Below are 19,138 nucleotides of genomic sequence, written 5' to 3'. Positions count from 1 at the left end.
AGAGATACATGTTCTACCCAATGGTTTCTGGGAGCACTTGGCAAAATTATCTTATTTATTTAAGCAGTCTACAACATTATTTAATATATTAATTACTATATAAAATACTTATAAAAGCTGTTAAAATAAGCAGTTAAGATAGCACAATCTTAAACCTGACCAAGTAGCAAATTAGTTATTGAAATTTCCTCAAGTGAGGTAATGAGTACAGTTCAGTGGCATTTGCAAGAAACTTCAGTGATATCAAACGGACATAGGTGGTGGTATCCTACAAATGCTGAATTACATATTTATCTCACAAAATAAATCATGGTATTTGCATGAAGTATGCAAGTTACTGTATTTGTGCAATATCATGAGATATATGTGATCATTCCTCAACCCAGCCTTTATGCAGATAGACTTGGACAGACGCTGAAAAGCCATAGCTTAAATCGCTATAGTAGCCATAACTTTAATCAATGCTTAAGGGCAGCCCTAGGAACAACACATTCTAGTAATCAAGGGATGATTTTATTACTATGTTTAAAGTAAAGCTGTCCCCAATTAAGAATAGCATTGAAGAGAAAAAATATAAAACCTGTCGTTACCCTTAGACTTCTGTAAATACCTATTTGAGGAAATAAATTTTCATTCAGAATAGGTTTCTTGGACTAGTGAGTACTTTGCCACAGGAGCTCCATATTAATAGAATTCATATGCTGTGGGGATTCCAATCCATTTCTTCAGCTAGACCCTGATTAAAACTAGCATGGCCATTCCTAATTAATTGTTCCCAGATAATCAGCAAGACCTTTCTCCAGGCATCTCACATGGCCCTGCAAGACAGATAGGTTCCAACTGGGAATAAATTGAGTGACTTTGTTCGTCAGGTGTTGAACAAATTTATCTGCATATGTTTTTAAAAAATTATCTGCATATATTTTAAACATATTTAATCATATATGTAAGCTGGGTTTTATTCCAAACATATTTATACTAATTTATGCAACTAGGATCTCTAATCTTGATACAATCTTGCAAAGCAATCTACTTTGATTGCTCCAATCTAAGGCCTACATACAGAATATTGTCAGACAACACTGAATCAGTGCAACAAATAAAATAACAGTCCATCTACCACTATAAATATGAATATTTACAGGACAATATTACTGAACATAATCCAGCAAAATGTAGCTGAAAACCTACACTAATTTCAGAGATAATTCTAGGATTATGGAAGGAAGTATTTTGAACAATATGTGAATAAGCATAGGGCCGAACATACTCTTTTTAGTGATTACATTTCTATTGTTTTTAATTTAGTAGAAGAGAAAATGCATTGTCAATAAATTATTCTGTCTTCTTGACTCTTATCGTTTATTTTCATGCAGATACTGGATCTCGGTATAGAATGTGTAATTTGAATTGTTAGTCTTAATAAGTAAATATTCCCTTGATTTATTCACACACAAAAATTATATTGCAAATTATCATGGGAAAAGAAACAAATACATGCTTCTATTTTTTTACCATGCTTCCATTAACATTCCTAAGAATAGTGTATAAGATTTCATAAACAAATTGACTTGAGTGTTTGAACATTATTTCTTTTGATCATGTTTTAGACAATGGCAAAGGTTATAACTTCAGTGCTGAAATTTCCTCCTGATCAAACTCAGAAGATCTTAGAACGAGAAAATGCTCAGACACTGGTAAGAAATGATAAGAAGTTTTGGAGCTCAGGTAATCTTCAACATACTACCAATGCTGACCAGAATTTTGATCGTACGTTATTGTGTACAAGCAGAAGCACTATTTAACCACCCATGATTTTATGGCAGTTTTTGCAACAGTTGTAAAGTGAGTCACCACAGTTATTAAGCAAATTAAATGTTGTTAAGTGAATCCAGCATATCCAATGGGGATTTTTTGCTGGAAAACAGGAAAAATGTCAGAAACAGGCAAAAAGGCTTGCAAATCATGTGACTACAAAATGCTGCAACTGGGCATAAATGTGAGCAGGTTGCCAAGCACCCAAATGTTATCACATGACTGGCAAAAGGATGCAGTAATTGTAACTTCATGGATAGGCCGTACGTAGCCTTTAAAAATCTATCATAACTTCAAATGGTCATTAAGCAACTGGTCATAAATAAAGGCGTACCTTAACAATTTGGATATTGGAATGTTCTTGTGATAGAAGTGGCAAATATAACAAACACTAACATATACTGTATATTGTCATGTCTATATCAGCATATATGTATTTGATATGCTTGCCTCACAGTTAAACAGGAAATCTGAGGAAATCTACACAACGTAAATGTGAAGACAGTCCAGTAAAATTGAGAAAAACAAATTTTATGAAAACGTTTAACTTTTACTAGATGAACAACTTATTTTCTCCCCATTTAGTGGAGACAATAGACAGGATGGGTTGTAGTTTCCAGTGATCAATAGGACTGAGCCTATAGCTGTGACATCACACTACCTCTGTTGACTCCTCCCAGCATTAGACTCAGTCCGATCAGGACTGGGTGCATTTCTTTAATTCTCCTCCAATTTAGCTAGAGAATCAAACTAATTCGCAATTTTGACTAAAAAAAGGCAATTGGCTTCAGTTCCTCCAACATTGGAACTCCAAATTCTTCAGTTGGCTGCAATCATCATCCCTGCCTCTCCTGGGACCATGGGTGCCACGAGGGCATTCTGAAGCACCCCACAGCATCAGTTGAGCGGAAAGCTGTGGGTGGTAACCCAACGGCCTCTGTCCATTCCATGGCTGGCTGCTGGGCTATTTTCGCCGCAAGCACTGGCAAATCACCGCAACCTTCTTTTTGGCATGAAGACATCTCCGGCAGCCATTTTGACTCGGAGCTCCAGTGGCCATTTTGTTCTGCGCCAAAAGCTCAGGCAGCCATTTTAATGAGTCCGAAGTTGTTTTAATGAGTCCGAAATGAGTCCGAAGTCGTTTATTTTGGCACCAAGCACAGCAAAGGCCTGGAAAGTGATTCAAGTGGGGTGAGTCCCCGAACCACCAATTGCAATGCCATCACTGGCACAGGGGGGATCAGGGACCAGGTGGGCCCACATGTGTCCCCTCCTGACAGTCCAATCACAGGGCCCTCTGGCATACGAGCAGCAAGAAAAAGGGCAGAGCTGGAGCCCCGTCCAAAGGGCCAACTAGCCAAGGTCACCAAGACGGCCCAAAAGGCGAATGTCCGCCGTCAGCACCAGCTGGACAAAGAATTTGCCAAACCGCAATACCTGGCAGCTAAGCAGCAGTACACAAAACAATAAAAAAGCTACTTACAGAAGGAAGATGACTGTCCTTGCCAGTCTTCAGTATCACTGACTCCAATGAATGGCCTGCACAAAGAAGAGACATAGCACTTCATTAGGATGAAACCAGCACACAAAACAATAAAAACAACTACTTACAGAGGGAAGATTACTGCCTTGCCGGTCTTCTGCACCACCACCTCACCACCTTGCTCCAATAACCTGCACAAAGAACAGACACAGAAAGGAAGACTTTAATTGCATGCACTACATTAGGATGAAACCAGCACACAAAACTATAAAAACAGCTACTTACAGAGGGAAGATTACTGCCTTGCCGGTCTTCTGCACATCACCTTACCATCTTGCTCCAATAACCTGCACAAAGGAGAGACACAGAAAGGAAGACTTTAATTGCTTGCACTTACTATATTAAGGATGAACCCAGCACACCCAGCAATAAAGACAGCTACTTACAGAGGAAGGGTGATTGGCCTTGCCGGTCTTCTACATGACTAAACCACACTTGCTCCAATGAATGGCCTGCACAAAGGAGAGACACAGAAAGGAAGACTTTAATAGCATGCACTTACACCTTACATAATAATAACACAATGAAAGAGATACACTCAAGTACTTACTTGTGTTATTGGTTTTCTGGTTGTTGATATTTCCATATTGTTCTTAGGCTTCCAGACTCCTCAGTTGCAGCTTTCTTGGTCTTTACTCGTGGATCATCAGCTGTTTGATGGAGCGCTCTGAGCCACTTTTTCACTTTTTCGCAGGAATTGGGTCCCATCTCTCAACAGGCATACCAAGAACACTTATCACCATCAGATTACTTATGTGTCAGGCGTTCTAAATACCATGCAGAATTAAATCATTGTCCAAGGCAAAGTTATCCTTAAAGGTCCAATTTATTCATACAGGCAAGTTAGCACGTCTATGGAATTCCAACTCTAATGTTCTTCCTGGAATTCCACCCAGTTGAAAGTTCATGATCTATCCCCACACCAACAAATCCATCACATGTTCCAATCATCATCTTCCATGCTGGCATCTACACCCCTCTGCTTCCGGTCAGGTGTCGAGGTGCGGAGACAAAAGATGATCTTGGCTTCTATAAAAGAATGATAACAATACATTCCACAATCCTACTCCTTTCTATTCCCCCCTCCCAACTACTACACTAATGAAACAGCATAGGAAATTAATAAAAAGTGTGGCAGACCAAAGATCCTAAAAAGAACATAACTACAGGTCTGACAGGCGGCCTCTCCTCAGAAGAAAAACGTTTCCTGTAAAGAGAATAACATAAAAGTTATCATAATAAAATTAACCACCTCTTCTCCCCCCAAGGGGACCATTTGACTTATCGGGAAACTTCCCATTGAATTGCTTTGCTAACTTCTCCACTTTTAGGTTCCCACTGTTCACTCAAGTAGCTTCAGACCAAGGGTAACCCTTCCAATGCACTAAGTACTGTAAGCGACCCCTATTCAGCCTGGAATCTACATTTTTTTCCATTTCAGATTGTGTTTCCCCTTCTATTTCTACAGGAAAAGACTGGGCTTGGTTGGATGCTCTTATGTTAGACCCAATTACTGGTTTCAACAAGCTACAATGAAATTCTGGGTCAAATTTCCCTAGACTTCTGGGTAGCCTGAGTTGAACTGGGTTAACTATCTTCACTATTGGGAACAGACCTAGAAATTTTGGACCCAATTCCTTGCTAGGCATTCCTAATCTTATGTAATTGGTAGACACAAAACTTTGTCCCACACACGGCAGGGGTTTTGGAGCGAGCGATGTTGATCAGCTTGCTTCTGGTAGGCTTCTGCCGCAACTGCTAGAGCCTTCTTCGTATTCTCCCATCCTTTCTTTAGCGTGTCCATCCATTCATTCAAGACATGGAGGAAGGAGGTTCTCTAGGCAACTCAGGCATGGCAACAAATTCCATGCCACTGGTAATCTGGAAACCCGCTATTCCTGTGCTGCTGTGGACCGCATCGTTGTACGCCACTTCAGCGAAGGGTAGCAAGTCCGACCAGTTGTCTTGCTGATAGTCCACAAAACACCGGATATATTGTTCCACCACTGCAGTGCCTCTATCTGCTGCGCAGTTCATGCTGGGATGAACCTCTGAGCTCAGTTCTTGTGTGGACCCAATGGATCTCGGGACCTCTCTCCAGAACTTGGCTGTGAACTGGACTCCGCGGTCTGAAATGATCCTCTTGGGTACACCGTGCAGGCGATAAATGTGTTTCACAAACATTTTCGCTAATTCGTTTGCGGATGGCAATCCTGAGCAAGCAATGAAGTGTGCCTGCTTAGAAAACAAATCAATAACTGTCCAGATTACTCTATTCCCACTGCTGTCTGGGAGTTCCACGATGAAGTCCATTGTGACCTCTTCCCATGGTCGGTTAGGGCTCTCTGTTACAGGTGCTGTAGGTTCTGGGCTCTTGGATTCAATCATCCACGGCTGGCACTTTTTCTCCTCCGAGGCCTCCCCCTTGGTAGGACTTTTCATCACCTTGAGGATCCTCTTCAAGAGGTCGTTTGGGCATTTCCCCCTCTGAGGCCTCCCCCTTGGTAGGACTCTTCGTCACCTTTAGCTGGGGATCCTCCTCCGGAGATTGTTTGCCCTTTTCCTCTTCTGAGGTCTCCCCCTTGGTAGGACACTTCGTCACCTTAAGTTGCGGATCCTCTTCCAGAGGTTGTTGGCCCAGATGACTTTTCTGTGGTGGCATCTGGGGCCCTCTCTTTACCACTGTGGCGATTGGTACACATGTTTGTTCTTCGGCAATTCCCTCCTCCGAGGCCTCCCCCTTGGTAGGACTCTTCGTCTCCTTAAGTTGGGGATCCTCTTCCAGAGGTCGTTTGGGCTTTTCCCCCTCTGAGGCCTCCCCCTTGGTAGGACTCTTCGTCACCTTTAGTTGGGAATCCTCCTCCGGAGATTGTTTGCCCTTTTCCTCTTCCGAGGCCTCCCCCTTGGTAGGACACTTTGTCACCTTAAGTTGGGGATCCTCTTCCAGAGGTTGTTGGCCCAGATGACTCTTCTGTGGTGGCATCTGGGCCCTCTCTTTACCGCCGTGGTGGTTGGTGCGCACATTTGTGGCATTGGCTGGAGCCAAGCACTCTGACGCTCTGTGGCCAAGTTGACAGCAATGGTGGCAATTTATTGGCCCCCACAAGGAATGGAACCTAGTTACATCTCTAACTTTAGGAACCGTTTCATCCCATTGGCTTGCTCTCCAACTTGCAGCTTCCCCCTTGGTAAACCCTTCTTCCATGGTGGAGATCGCTTCTCTGTAGGAAGGTGGGGTAAGAACCTTTTGGGGCATTGCAGATGCACCTTGTTCCTCTTCCCATCCTGCAGGCCTCTCTTTGGTAATCCCTTCTTCCATGGTGGAGATTGCTTCTCTGTAGGAAGGTGGGTAAGAACCAGTTGGGGCATTGCAGGTGCCCATTTTCCCGCCATCCATCCCGCAGGCCTCCCTTTGGTAATACCTTCTTCCATGGAGATTTCTTCTCTGCAGGAAGGTGGGGTAAGAACCTTTTGGGGCCTTGCAGGGGAGACTGGAACCGATGGGGAGGTCAATCCCTCGGTTGGCCACTGCCCAGTTTTCTGCCATGGTGCCATCTGCTGAGGGAGGACAGGTGCCCACTGGCATTCCTCCCATTCATGACCCATTTTAAGTTAAGACCCATCCCGGGGTTGCCTGCTTCACAGGTTGCAGCCCAACCAATGATGGCTGGCTAGGCGGGGTTATGTGCCAAGGACCCTCCTGCTGGCTTGGAGGAGTTATGGGCCAAGTAGGTGCCCTCTGCTGGCTTGGAGCACTTTCCCATGCTGATGACCAAGGAGGTGGCCAGTGGCATCTCATCCATCCATACTCTGGGAAGAAAACCCAATCTGGTTTTGCTTCATTTACTGGTTGCAGCCCCATTTGTGGTGGCTGGCAAGTGAAAGATGCTGGCCAAATCCCTTCTTGCTGCCTGGGTTGAAATTCCCATTTTGAAAGGGAATCTGTCTCCCACTCAGTTGCTGGGTAATAAGTCATTTCATTTATTGCTGTCTGGAAGGAGTCAAAACCTCCATTCCAGGTTTTTTCCCAAGCCTTACTTCCAAGCTGGGGGGAAGGAGGGGGAGCATGCACTCACGTTTAGTTGTCCGAGATGGTCCGGGAAGCCCATCAGAGATGATTGCATGGGGATGGCTTGAATCTCCATTCCTTTCATCTTTTGGTCATTCTCTAATCCTGGTGTAGAAAAAGTCTTTTCCAGACCCCTCCGTCCTCTTGCCAGATGCAATAAATCTTGAAACAGCATTCCATTTGCCTTTGAAGCTTCGGCTCTCAGCTTCTTATCACCAAAAGCTTTCTCATTATTTCTTTGCTGATATTTTACACTGTCCCGGTCAGCGTTGGGAATTCAGCACCCCCCATCACCAGCCCCCCCCTGCGAGGGGGGGGTGCTAGTGAATTATTTTAAAGAGAGAGTTGGAATAATGTCAGGCTTTCTAAATACCATGCAGAATTAAATCATTGTCCAAGGCAAAGTTATCCTTAAAGGTCCAATGTATTCATACAGGTAAGTTAGCATGTCTATGGAATTCCAACTAATGTTCTTCCTGGAATTCCACCCAGTTGAAAGTTCATGATCTATCCCCACACCCACAAATCCATCACATGTTCCAATCATCATCTTCCACGCTGGCATCTACACCCCTCTGCTTCTGGTCAGGTGTCGAGGTGCGGAGACAAAAGATGACCTTGGCTTCTATAAAAGAATGATAACAATACATTCCACAATCCTACTCCTTTCTATTCCCCCCTCCTAACTACTACACTAATGAAACAGCATAGGAAATTAATAAAAAGTGTGGCAGGCCAAAGATCCTAAAAAGAACATAGCTACAGGCCTGATGTTATGTTTGGAACAATTAGGAAGGTTCTTTGCTCTGAATATATGAGGTTCATTTTTGAGAACCCTCTTTCCGCTTCTGCTGAACTAACAGCAATTGTCCTGACAATATCTCTAGCTTTTCTGATACCATCAGGAATTTTGTACTTGTTTGGATTTTTTAGCACATTTTCCAAAAAAATCTCTGTAGTCATTCAAATTAATTTCGTAATTAAAAATTTCACCAAATTCAAACAATGCTGCCTCGGCCTCAGCCCATGGAACGACTACATCTTCAATGTTCCAGTAATCTGGCTCCAAACGTGATAAAGTGTAACTTGTTTGCGGCTGGCAATTGGCTACCTGTTTTTAGATGGTCGCAATCCATCAGCCTTTTCTTCAAATTGGTGATGATGCTTGACAGAATCTTGTCACGAGGAAGGGCAACAAATCGTTGATTTAGAGCTAAATTGATGTTTTTGAAGGCTTGTGTTTGTAGCATTGCTTCAAGGTTTGTTTCATAAATTCCCTTTCTCTGTCTAAGCACTTCAAAAGCTTTGATGCTCCATTCTGATCCTTCACATTATCCAAGATTGAAGGCATGGAATAAGGCATTTTTGCAAACCGCTTGAAAATGGGGAGGAAGGATTTTGTCTCTTATCCTGTTTTCAGTCTGGGCTGACCTTCAGAACAGGGGAGTGGCAGGAATATCCCCCTCCACATTTTCAAGCCGTTCGCAAAAATGCCCCATTTCAACCCTTCAGCATATTCCAGGATTGCAGCATTGAAGGATCGGAATGGGGCATTTTTGCGAACGGCTTGAAAATGTGGAGGGGAGATTTTACTTTCTCTTACCCTATTCTGAAGCTCAGCACAGACTCAGAACAGGATAAGAGACAAAATCCCCCCTCCCCTTTTCCTGGCAATCGTTCTTTCCTTAGGATCTCAGTGCAGACGCACATCCCCCAAATGCTCTATCCGAAGCCTTCACTGTGTCTGTGCAGAGTTCCCAAGGAAAGGATGGTGTGGGTGTATGAGAGAGAGATCCCTACCCACATACCCCAAGGCAGCCATATCCCTCCACTAACCTGCTTTCCTGCTCCATTCTCCACTGCCACATGCAGGGCAAGAAAAGTAGTTTGTGGGACAACTTCCAATTTTGCGAGATCTTTTTTTTTTTTTTTGCGAGAACTTGGAAGGTATTTTCTGGTATTTTTTTTACCATAGGCACACAGTCTACATTTCTTGTCCTGCACATGGAGCGGAGAATGGAGCTGGGAAGCAAGTTAGTGAAGGGATGTGGCTGCCTTGGAGGGGGAGTGTGTGTGTGAGTGTGTGAGTGTGTTTTCGTTCGTTCTGCCAGGAAGAGCCCTCCCCACCGCAAGGGCAGAGCAGCAATGTCAACTATTCCACGGCCAGCAAGCAGGGCAGGCGAAGGCCAGGATGCAAGGGGAACTTGGGTCATTTTGGCTGCAGGCAAGCAGGTGGTGGGATGGAGAGGGTGGGGCTGGTGGCTTGCTGCTTCCTGCACCTGAAAAATAATAAGACCTCCCCAAAAATAAGGCCAATCCCTTATTTGGAGGGTCAAAAGAAAATAAGACCCTGCCTTATTTTAGGGGAAACACGGTAACAGAAACAGAAATTAGAAATCTAAAAGTATGAAAGAAAACACCAATTAGGTAAGGAAAGTTCACTAAAATGTATAAGGAAATATTATTAGTACTTGATCATTATTAATGTGTAGATAACTGCAGGACATTAAACACACACAAACACACACACACACACACACACACACACACACTATGACAGTGCCAGGAAAACACCAAAAAATAACAATTTCCCCCAAAAGACTGCAGGTGAAACCAGTTTTTTCCCCTAACCCTAAGGACATGAAAGACAAAGCTACTGGAATAAAAATCATCAGGGAATTGTGGGAAATTATAAAGGACAGTGCCAGGAAGCTCACAGAACCAGAAACCACCTCACAATTTCCTAAACAATGAGGTATCACACAGGAACACATAAAATCTGGCAAAGCTGCCTTGCACCAACCTGGTCTGCCCATAGAAAAGCAGCCACTTTGAGACACATAAACCATGCACCAACCTGCACACTTAAAAGCAACATATTGCATCACAAATAAAACATTTGCAAAAAGGAATAACATTTCTTGTAATAAACATATTCTATAAACAATAAATACATAAAAATTCCCTAAAAATATATTTTTAAAAAATATTCTATAATAATAAGAAAAAAACATTAAAAACCATTAAAAATATTCTATATACAATAAATTACAATAAAACCATTTAAAAATATTCTATATACAATAAATTAAAATAAACCATTTAAAAATATTCTATCCACAATACATGTATTGTGGATAGAATATTTTAAATCGTTTTATTTAAAACTATGTGTATAGAATATTTTTAAATAGTTTATTTTAATTTATTGTTAATAGAATATTTTTAAAAAATAGTTTAACACAATTTAAAAAACGATTCTACCAACAATAATTTAAAATGAAACCATTTCAAAGTATTCCACAAACAATAATTTAAAATTAAATCAGTTAAAAGTATTCTACACATAATAAATTGAAATAAACCATTTTTAAAAATTCTATACTCAATACTTTTAAATAAAACAATTTAAAAAAATTTATACACAATACATTTAAAAGTATTGACTATAGATTTTTTAAATGGTTACTTTTAATTTATTGTTGATAGAATCTTTTTTTAAAATAGTCTAAGACAATTTTAAAAAAGAATCTACACACAATAAATTGAAATAAACCATTTTTAAAAATTCTATACTCAATACTTTTAAATAAACGATGTTAAAAAATTCTATACACAATGGGGTCACTTACCAGCAGGCAGAATCAGCAGCTCTCCGATGCGATGGATGCAGCAGGGAGCAGGCAGGCGACGAGGCAGTAGGTAAACTGGACTGAAGGGACAAGGAACAGCTGGGTCAGCTAGGCCAGCCAGGCGAGGCTGGGGACTGAGGGGGAGCGAGGGGCAGCAGAAAACCCCCTTTCGGCCACGCGGCATATGCCAGCTCACGGCTTTCGTGAGGGAAGGCCTGAAGGATTTCCCTCGCGAAAGCCGTGAGCTGGCGTATGCTAGCCTCCTGCCGCCACTGCCCACCCACTTTCGGCCACGCGGCATACACCAGCCTGCCACCGCCCATCCCCTTTCGGCCATGCAGCGTATGCCAGCTTGCGGCTTTTGAAAGCCGTGAACTGGCATACGCTAGCCTGCCGCTGCTGCCACCCACCCCCTTCCGGCCATGCGGCGTACGCCAGGCCGTGGTTTTCGTGAGCTTCCCACCGCCATGCCCCTCTTTTCAAAAGAGGAATGTTGGGTGTTGGCGACGCACTTTTAAATGGGTGTTAGAGGCGGGCAGGTCGACTCAAGCCCGCTCACTGATTGGCTGGACTCCAGCCAATCAGTGAGTGACGGGCTGGGCTAGTTTACTGCGGATGGGCGGGGGAGCCTACAAGCTGCGACGGGCAGGGCGAGCAAGCGACAGAGATTCCGGAACTTACTTCCGGGTCCACCAGTGGAACCTCTCCTAACTGGTATGATAGATTTGACGACCCTCTTCTACCGAACCGGTTAGAACCGGTAGGAACCCACCTCTGACCCAGACCCACACTGATTGCAGTTGACTGCCTGGAGATTGAGCGAACAGCCCTAGCAGCAGCCAACCTCTCTCCAAGGTTCATGTAAACTCTCCAAGCCTCCAGGCGCACCTCCATCATATATATATGACGCTTCAACGTCTGATGTGTCAGCCATGATATTGTTCCATCCACAGCGTTGGTCCCTTCAACTTTGGACTTCTTTTAACAAGGGCTGGATACGGGTCTTTCCGTCAACATCCTAAAAAGGCAAGTGGTGGCACTAACGTCATTTGAGACACTCTCCAGCCATCCACTGGTGACTCGCTTTCTCCGGGGGGGGGCAACATCAGTCTGCCCACTGTGCACAGATTCCCCACGTGAGAATGGGCAAGGTCCTGGATGCTCTCACCAGACCTCCCTTTGAACTACTTCGCACTGTATGAGATACCTGTTCCTAAAGATTGCCTTTTTGGTGGCAATCACCTCAGCGCATTTTCATCTCGGAAATTGCAGCCCTGTTCATTAGGCAAGACTTTTGTATTTTCCACAAGGACAAGATGGTGCTTCGTCTTGACCCGGCATTCATCCCGAAGATCAACAATAGGTTTCACAGGGCACAGGAAATCATCCTACCCAATTTCTGTCCCTCCCCGAGCCACAGATTCAAGCGTAAATGGCTCAACCTGGATGTATGCCATGCACTCTGCATCTACATTTCTTTTTTTTTTTTAAACAAAGTTTTATTGGTTTTTAAAGAAATAAAAAGGAAAGGGGTAATGGAAAGGGTTACAAATTTTGGCAGTTACAATATGTGGAAGGTGTCCCCTCCCCCCTGTACTCATGGTATTCATTTAAACAAAGTTCAATACTAAATAGCAATATTTGGTCAGCATATAAATTCAAATAATAGTTTCAATCAATTTATATCAAGCAGATTTTCTTACTCATTTTTGTGATCTGAGTTTTCTTGGTATTGCCCCTTCTCCCCCTGCCAGCAGAGCTCCGGCCCCTCCCGTGTCCTGTAGATCAGTTGTAGAATCATCAGATTTATCTAGGAGTGCTTTATTTTTGTCCATAAAGGCCTGAGGCTCTATGGTTGTGTTGATTCTAACTCTTGTGTCCTCCCAGAATATTAGCATGCCTTCAGGCATCAACCATCTAAACCACACCCCCTTCTGGTAAAATTTCTTCGCTAATTGCGAATATTTTTTTCTTTTCTCTCTCACTGTCCCTTAAATCTTCATCATTTGCCTCAACCACATTTTGAAATCTAAGAAAAAAGGACATTCTTTCAAATTCTGTTTTCATCTGGTGGATCTCAAGTTCTTTGTTCCCCTTCTGCACCCTTTCCATCTCCCCCCTCATTTCAGCCGTCCCCCCTCCAAAAGATCCAGTCTCTCTGAGTTTTTACTCGTCTGGTCTTGGTTCTCTTTAAGCTCTTCTTTCATCTCCTTTAGTTGACTTTTTATGTCCTCCTGTCCCTTTAAAATTTGTTGAAACATCTGTTGAAAGTCCGTCTCAGTAGGTTTGGGCTGCATCAGCGAAGATAAAGACTGTTGTGTACTAGGACTGGATACTGTAGATGTCGGGGCGGAGACAGCAAAGCCCGGCTTCCCCGGGGGTGGTCTTTTAGGTGGCATTATGTTGAACAATAAGGAGTTTAAAGTCAATACAGAGAAGGATCAATCAAGGAGGAAAAACCGCCAAGAGAGTTCAGGAGACTAAAGGTCCAAGCAGAAGAAGATTTTTCTAATTCCAATTTCTGGCAGTAGAGTAATAAAATCCTTTGTTCCAGGGAATCCAATTCAACAAGAGATTTGTCTGAGTGTCACGGAGACAAAGACAGTAAGCCTGAAGTTCTATGGGTGGAGTCAGTTTTCAATGTTTATAAAGACAGCGGAAGTGTGCCATCTTGCCCTGCCAGCTTCGGAGTTAAGGGACATAACAGAAAGTTTTCAAAGTTTCCAAAATTTTCAGATCATCACCTCATTTGTAAAGTTACAATCCAAAATCCGCCTTTGTTATGAGCGTGGAATCATTAGATGGCTCTCTCCCTCCCTCCTCCTCGAGGGCTGAGAGCAAAACAGTTTATAGCCGCCTGTCCGAGGGGGGGGGAAATCTCCCTCCCTCCAGCCACGCTTCTCCAAACCAAGTTGAATACAGTTCTAAAAATAGCTGGCAGTTTCTTTATAGGCAAACAAAGGGAACGGGGGGGGGGTAGTTTCCACCTCACCACACAGCAACCGCGTCCTTCAGATTGCTCATTCTTCCAGCTGCCTCCTCACGAAGACGCCGGAGCGCCTCCCCATCATGCTTCCCGGTGCCTAGGGCGATGCGGGCCCCCCCCGGCCGCCGCCGACTCAGGGGATCCCCTGCGGTGCCGCCCCTTCGGCAGGAGCCTCTACAGGGCGTCCTGTGCCCCCCAAGCGGTGAGGGGCCCACCAGGAGAGTACGGGCCGAGCAGAGCCTGCCCATCGCGATCAGCAGCGGAAGCGGAAGTGCATGCATCTACATTTCTTGAACTGCATCATTCAGACACTCGGAGGCTTTGTTTGTTTCTTTTCATCAAATTAACATTGGTGCCAAAGTTTTTTCTGGGTCTGTTGGACGTTGGATCAGATCCTGCATCTTGAAGGCCTATGGATCCCATGGTTTACTGCTCCCTCCTCACGTGAGGGTACATTTGATGAGAAGCGCGGCCACCTCAGCAGTGTGGTCTACTCAAGCCTCAGTTGAGGAAATATGCAAGGTGGCCACGTGGTCTTCACCATCTCTATTTGTAAACCATTATAGACTAGACCAGTGATGGTGAACCTTTTTTGGCTCGTGTGCCACAAGTGGGGGGAGCACAGGGGGGTTGAGTGCAGGCGTGCCGCACCCATAATGCAATGCACGACCCCCCCAGTGCGCATGCACGCACAACGCGCGACCCCCCATTTTTACATGCTTTTTTCGCCCTCCCCAGGCTCCAGGGGCTTTATAGGAGCCTGGGGAGGGCGAAAAGAGCCTCCCCCAACCCCCCGGAGGCTTCAGGGACCGTCCCTGAAGCCTTCGGAGCGCTTAAAACCACCCTCCGAGCAAACCGGAAGTGACTTCCGGGTTGCTCGGAGGGTCGTTTTCAGCGCTCCGAAGGCATCAGGGAAGCCTCGCGTGCCCTGACAAATGGCTCCACGTGCCACTTGTGGCACGCGTGCCATAGGTTCGCCATCACTGGACTAGACAGATATGCCTCAGCTGACTCTGCCTTTGGCAGGAGGGTACTCCAACAGGTCAGAATAGAACAAAGGGCGTCGGGCCAGTCATCTACCCACCCTTAAAAACATTGACAGGCTTTGGTATGTCCCATCCTGGCTGCTGTCTCCACCGTCCAGAGGAAGGGCTTACCAGGTAAGAACCAACACCCATTTCATTCCCACGTCTTCCATATTTTCTTATTATTTTAAACTGGACAAACTGAAATGAATGATGTAGTTTTCTTATTCTGCATAAAAGTTTAGGTATTTCAACTACAAAGGTGAAATCAGATCTTGACATATTGATGTCTATTTTAAAACAAGAAAGTAACCTGTGAGTTGTATTCTCTGTAACTTTATTTATTCATTTATTTATTAAATTTGCCTACCTCACTCTCAAGCAACTCTGGGTCATTAGATAATTAGACCATTAAAAACATTGAGTGATGAAACATTTATGGATATAGCTATTAAGTTATCTGACCATTGTATAGAAGTCATTTGCCACTATTTTTCATAGATATCTTTCGATTTTCCAGTCTATTCTATTTTCCACTTCCACACTAAAAATTTGTGATTTCCTTTTTATTCCAAACATCTGTGGGTCATTGGGCTTCATCCTTTTTAATTTTCCATTTGACTGTTAGATGAGTTAGTAGGAGTACAGTATTGGACTCAACATTTCATTTTGAATTAATCCAAAATGGATTATTTGGAAAAAGAAAAACATTTATTTTATGATCTCATTTGTTATATTTGCAAACTATCAGAGAATTGTTGAGTACAACAAAGAGATCAAAATTACTGTCAAATATTCTAATCTATAAAGATTGTGCAGCTTTAAATGCAATATCAGTGTGTTACACAAACAAGCCTTTAAAATTAAGTATCTTTCATTACCTGGAATTAATCTCTGCGATGTGCTGGATATTCTGCAGAACATAGACATACTGTGTTTAATGTTAAGAGCAGTGTTTGTTTTGACCAATAGCCATAGGTAAAATAAATATGCTCTTTCTATAGTCACATCTGCTTTGATTAACACACTAACCCAATAAGCTGTTCTTCTCCTGGTTTTATAGTTCACTTCATCTCCAGTGGTATCTTCTGAATAAATCATCAATCAGTGCTTTAGTTAGTACGTAGGTGAGTGTTACATAACTATTTGTTTTTTCCTTTTTTTTCACTAAAACCGTAGTAATTCCTTTATGCCTTAGTGATCATGTTTCATTCTTAACTATTTTTTTCTAAAATAATTTTCCTAACAAGCTTTAATTCCTTCTTTATATCAGTGGAATTTGTACATACCTGCATCATAAGATCAAAAGAAAGAATGCTCTAATGAATGAAAATGGCACTAATTAGCTAGAAGCCACTGCCATTTACAGTCACAATTTTAAAAAGCAGAAAGGGCAGTGATACTAAAACTCTAAGCAAATTATAGGAAATATATATAGAATAATTTTATAACATAAAAAATATTATTTTAAAATTATTAATAACTTTAAACTATTGCAGAGATCCAGTTCACTGTAGTGATTAAGGCACCAGATTAAAACTAGGAGACTTGATTTACAGTCCTGCCTTAGATATAAAGTCAACTAGGTGACCTGCCACTCATTTTTTCTCAGTGCTATGAAGGACACAGTGGCAAGCCTGAAATTTTGCCAAGAAAACTGCAGGAACATGTCCACACAGTGGTCAAAAATGAACACTGTCTAGAAGCTGGTACCAGCACCATCACATAAGCACACACAAAAGCTGTTAAAACAAATGCCCCAATTCATACTAAACTTTAGAGGGACATAAAGCAAAAAAAGAAAATACAGTCAGTTATAGGCTGCATGTCACTTATAGTACATCCCTGGTGATAGACACCTCCCTACCTTGCAATGTGTTGTATTACCAAACCATGTTATCTGCTGTCTGTTCATGTGTTATTGTGACTATTCCCTTCATATGCTGTCTTAACTCCCACTCTGAAAAATAATTGATTTGCCAACATGTTAGTGGCACTGATGATTAAGATTAATGTATTTATTTTATAATTAGTTAGCTATATACTTACAAATATTTGCATGCCATTTATTCTTTCAATTTATAACATTTCTTATCTGTCTCTTCCCCCTTCCCCCTTTTCTCTCCAATTCTTTCCTAGCTCTGGTTTTGATCCTCATGTTGGAGAACTTCGTAACAGATTACACAACTTTGAAATCAGATCATATCCTCAAATCAGCTCTTTGAAGCATGTAGCAGATAGAATAGTTATTCAGTTCACCTGCGAAAAACACAGCAAGGAAGTACAAGTTGACAATTGGGACTGTGAATATGATTAATTTTTTGCCTTTAAGAAAGATTGTTCAACAGGTGCTGTGTGCTTCATTTGGATACAATTTTCAGTTTAGCTTTATAGTTTTTTTTAAAAGGAATCAAAGTATTTTCCTTCAAAAAAAATTTGCTTTCACAAAAATGAATGATTCTATTTATTTTATCGTGGGCTTTGTTTCATATGTTGCAAAATTATTTCAGATAATATGTAACACAGTCTGAATGTGAGTTGCCTAGCTATTTTCTTTTTATTGATTGTTTATTAAAAGCCATTATTTTTAAGCTTTTGCTTATAATGAATCCAGATTGCAAAACTTCATTTATTAATATATATAACTTTTCTATTATATTTTGGGAGAAATAAATTTGACGTCTTATAATTTGTAAATAGGTACTATTTACTTGTATTATAAGTTGATCTCTGATTGTTGGCAACACTAATCTTGCAGAGCTGGAAGAAAATAAAACTTCATTTACTGTACAGTGCTGCAGCCTGCTGTCCTTTTCAAAACTCAAAAGGTATTGGAACCATTCTTTCAGCCATCGGGAATCTCAGATCCTGGCAACTTCGTACTCGTAATCTCAGATCCTGGCAACTTCGTACTCGACCCTTATCGGCACAGGGTTATTGCTCAGGATGATTGGGTTGGCAAAGAGAACAAACCGGCTATTCAGGAACAAGAAGAGGTTGATGAAAGACCGGATGGACTCGCATCGAATGTGGTAAAGTCAGGCAATAGGCGACTGGATTGATGACTGCTTCAACAGGAAACAGGCCAAGGGAACGGTGGTCCAACTTCTTGACTGTTCGGTTTGACGGAAGGTGTCTAGTGGACAGCCACACTCAATCGCCCACAGTCAACGTTGGCGTCGCACACAGAGACCTGCAATTCTCTTATAGTCCTCCTTGGCTTAATCCAGATATCGCCGCACCACTTAATGGACCGCCTGTAGTTCCAACAAGAAGTCCGTAGCTGCGGGGACCAGTGAGTCGATGGGTGTGAGGGGAAAGAACAAGGATTATACCCCACATTGGTCAAAAAGGGCGTCGTCTGCATGGATGTGTGCTGTATTATTGAACGCAAATTCTGCTACTGCCATGTAGTCCGCCCAATCATTTTGCTGCTAGTTCACAAAACAGCGCAGGTATTGCTCCAAGATCCCGATCACTTTCTCTGTCCCTCCGTCGGTTTCTGGATGGTTCGCTGAGGACAAGCAGATCTTGACATCCAAGGCCGTCACCAGCCCTTTCCAAAACTCGGCTGTGAATTGCGTTCCTCTGTCTGACACGACCCTGTCAGGTAGGCCGTGTAGCCTGAAAACATGTTGGATAAACATGCGGGCGGTGGCGCGGGCTGTCAGTAATTTCGGACACGGGATAAAATGCGCCATCTTCATCAGCATGTCTACCACTACGAACACCGTGGTAAATCCAGAAGACAGAGGCAAGTCTGTCAGGAAGTCCATAGAAATGACCCCCCAGGGTCTCTCCGGGGTCGGCAATGGCTGGAGCAGCCCTGGAGGGGCTCCCATACTGACGTGGCCTGCCGACACAGTACACAAGACGCGACGTAAGATTGTACGTCATATCACAATGGGGCCATTAGAAGGTACGGAAGACCAGGTTCAAAGTCTTGAAGAGGCCAAAGTGCCCCGCTGCAGCATTATCATGGAATTTAGTAGAATAAGTCCCCGAAGGGGACCCGCTGGCACAGAGTCTGTCTCGGTACCACAAGAGTTAATCGGTGAATGTCCATGG

At 42.9% G+C, this 19,138-nt stretch overlaps 1 protein-coding gene across 2 annotated transcripts in view; it reads left to right on the top strand.

The window, feature by feature from the left end:
- GOLGA4 (golgin A4) overlaps positions 1-17,860 on the top strand; it is a 148,649-nt gene extending 130,789 nt beyond the window's left edge. Inside the window, exons 15-17 of one of the 2 annotated variants that reach the window (XM_081932887.1) lie at positions 1,611-1,697; positions 16,134-16,197; positions 17,210-17,860. In XM_081932887.1, the coding sequence (XP_081789013.1) occupies positions 1,611-1,697; positions 16,134-16,166 (120 nt within the window). In that variant the 3' untranslated portion in view covers positions 16,167-16,197; positions 17,210-17,860. The remainder of the gene's footprint in view (positions 1-1,610; positions 1,698-16,133; positions 16,198-17,209) is intronic. The other variant, XM_081932886.1, reaches the window with a different exon arrangement.
- The last annotated feature ends 1,278 nt before the right edge of the window (positions 17,861-19,138 follow it).

The sequence above is a fragment of the Natrix helvetica genome (genome assembly GCF_964273705.1).
Source record: "Natrix helvetica genome assembly, chromosome: Z".
NCBI classification, from domain to species: Eukaryota; Metazoa; Chordata; class Lepidosauria; order Squamata; family Natricidae; genus Natrix; species Natrix helvetica.
The sequence above is the reverse complement of the archived record's forward strand: the minus strand, read 5'-3'. Positions and strand labels throughout refer to the sequence as shown.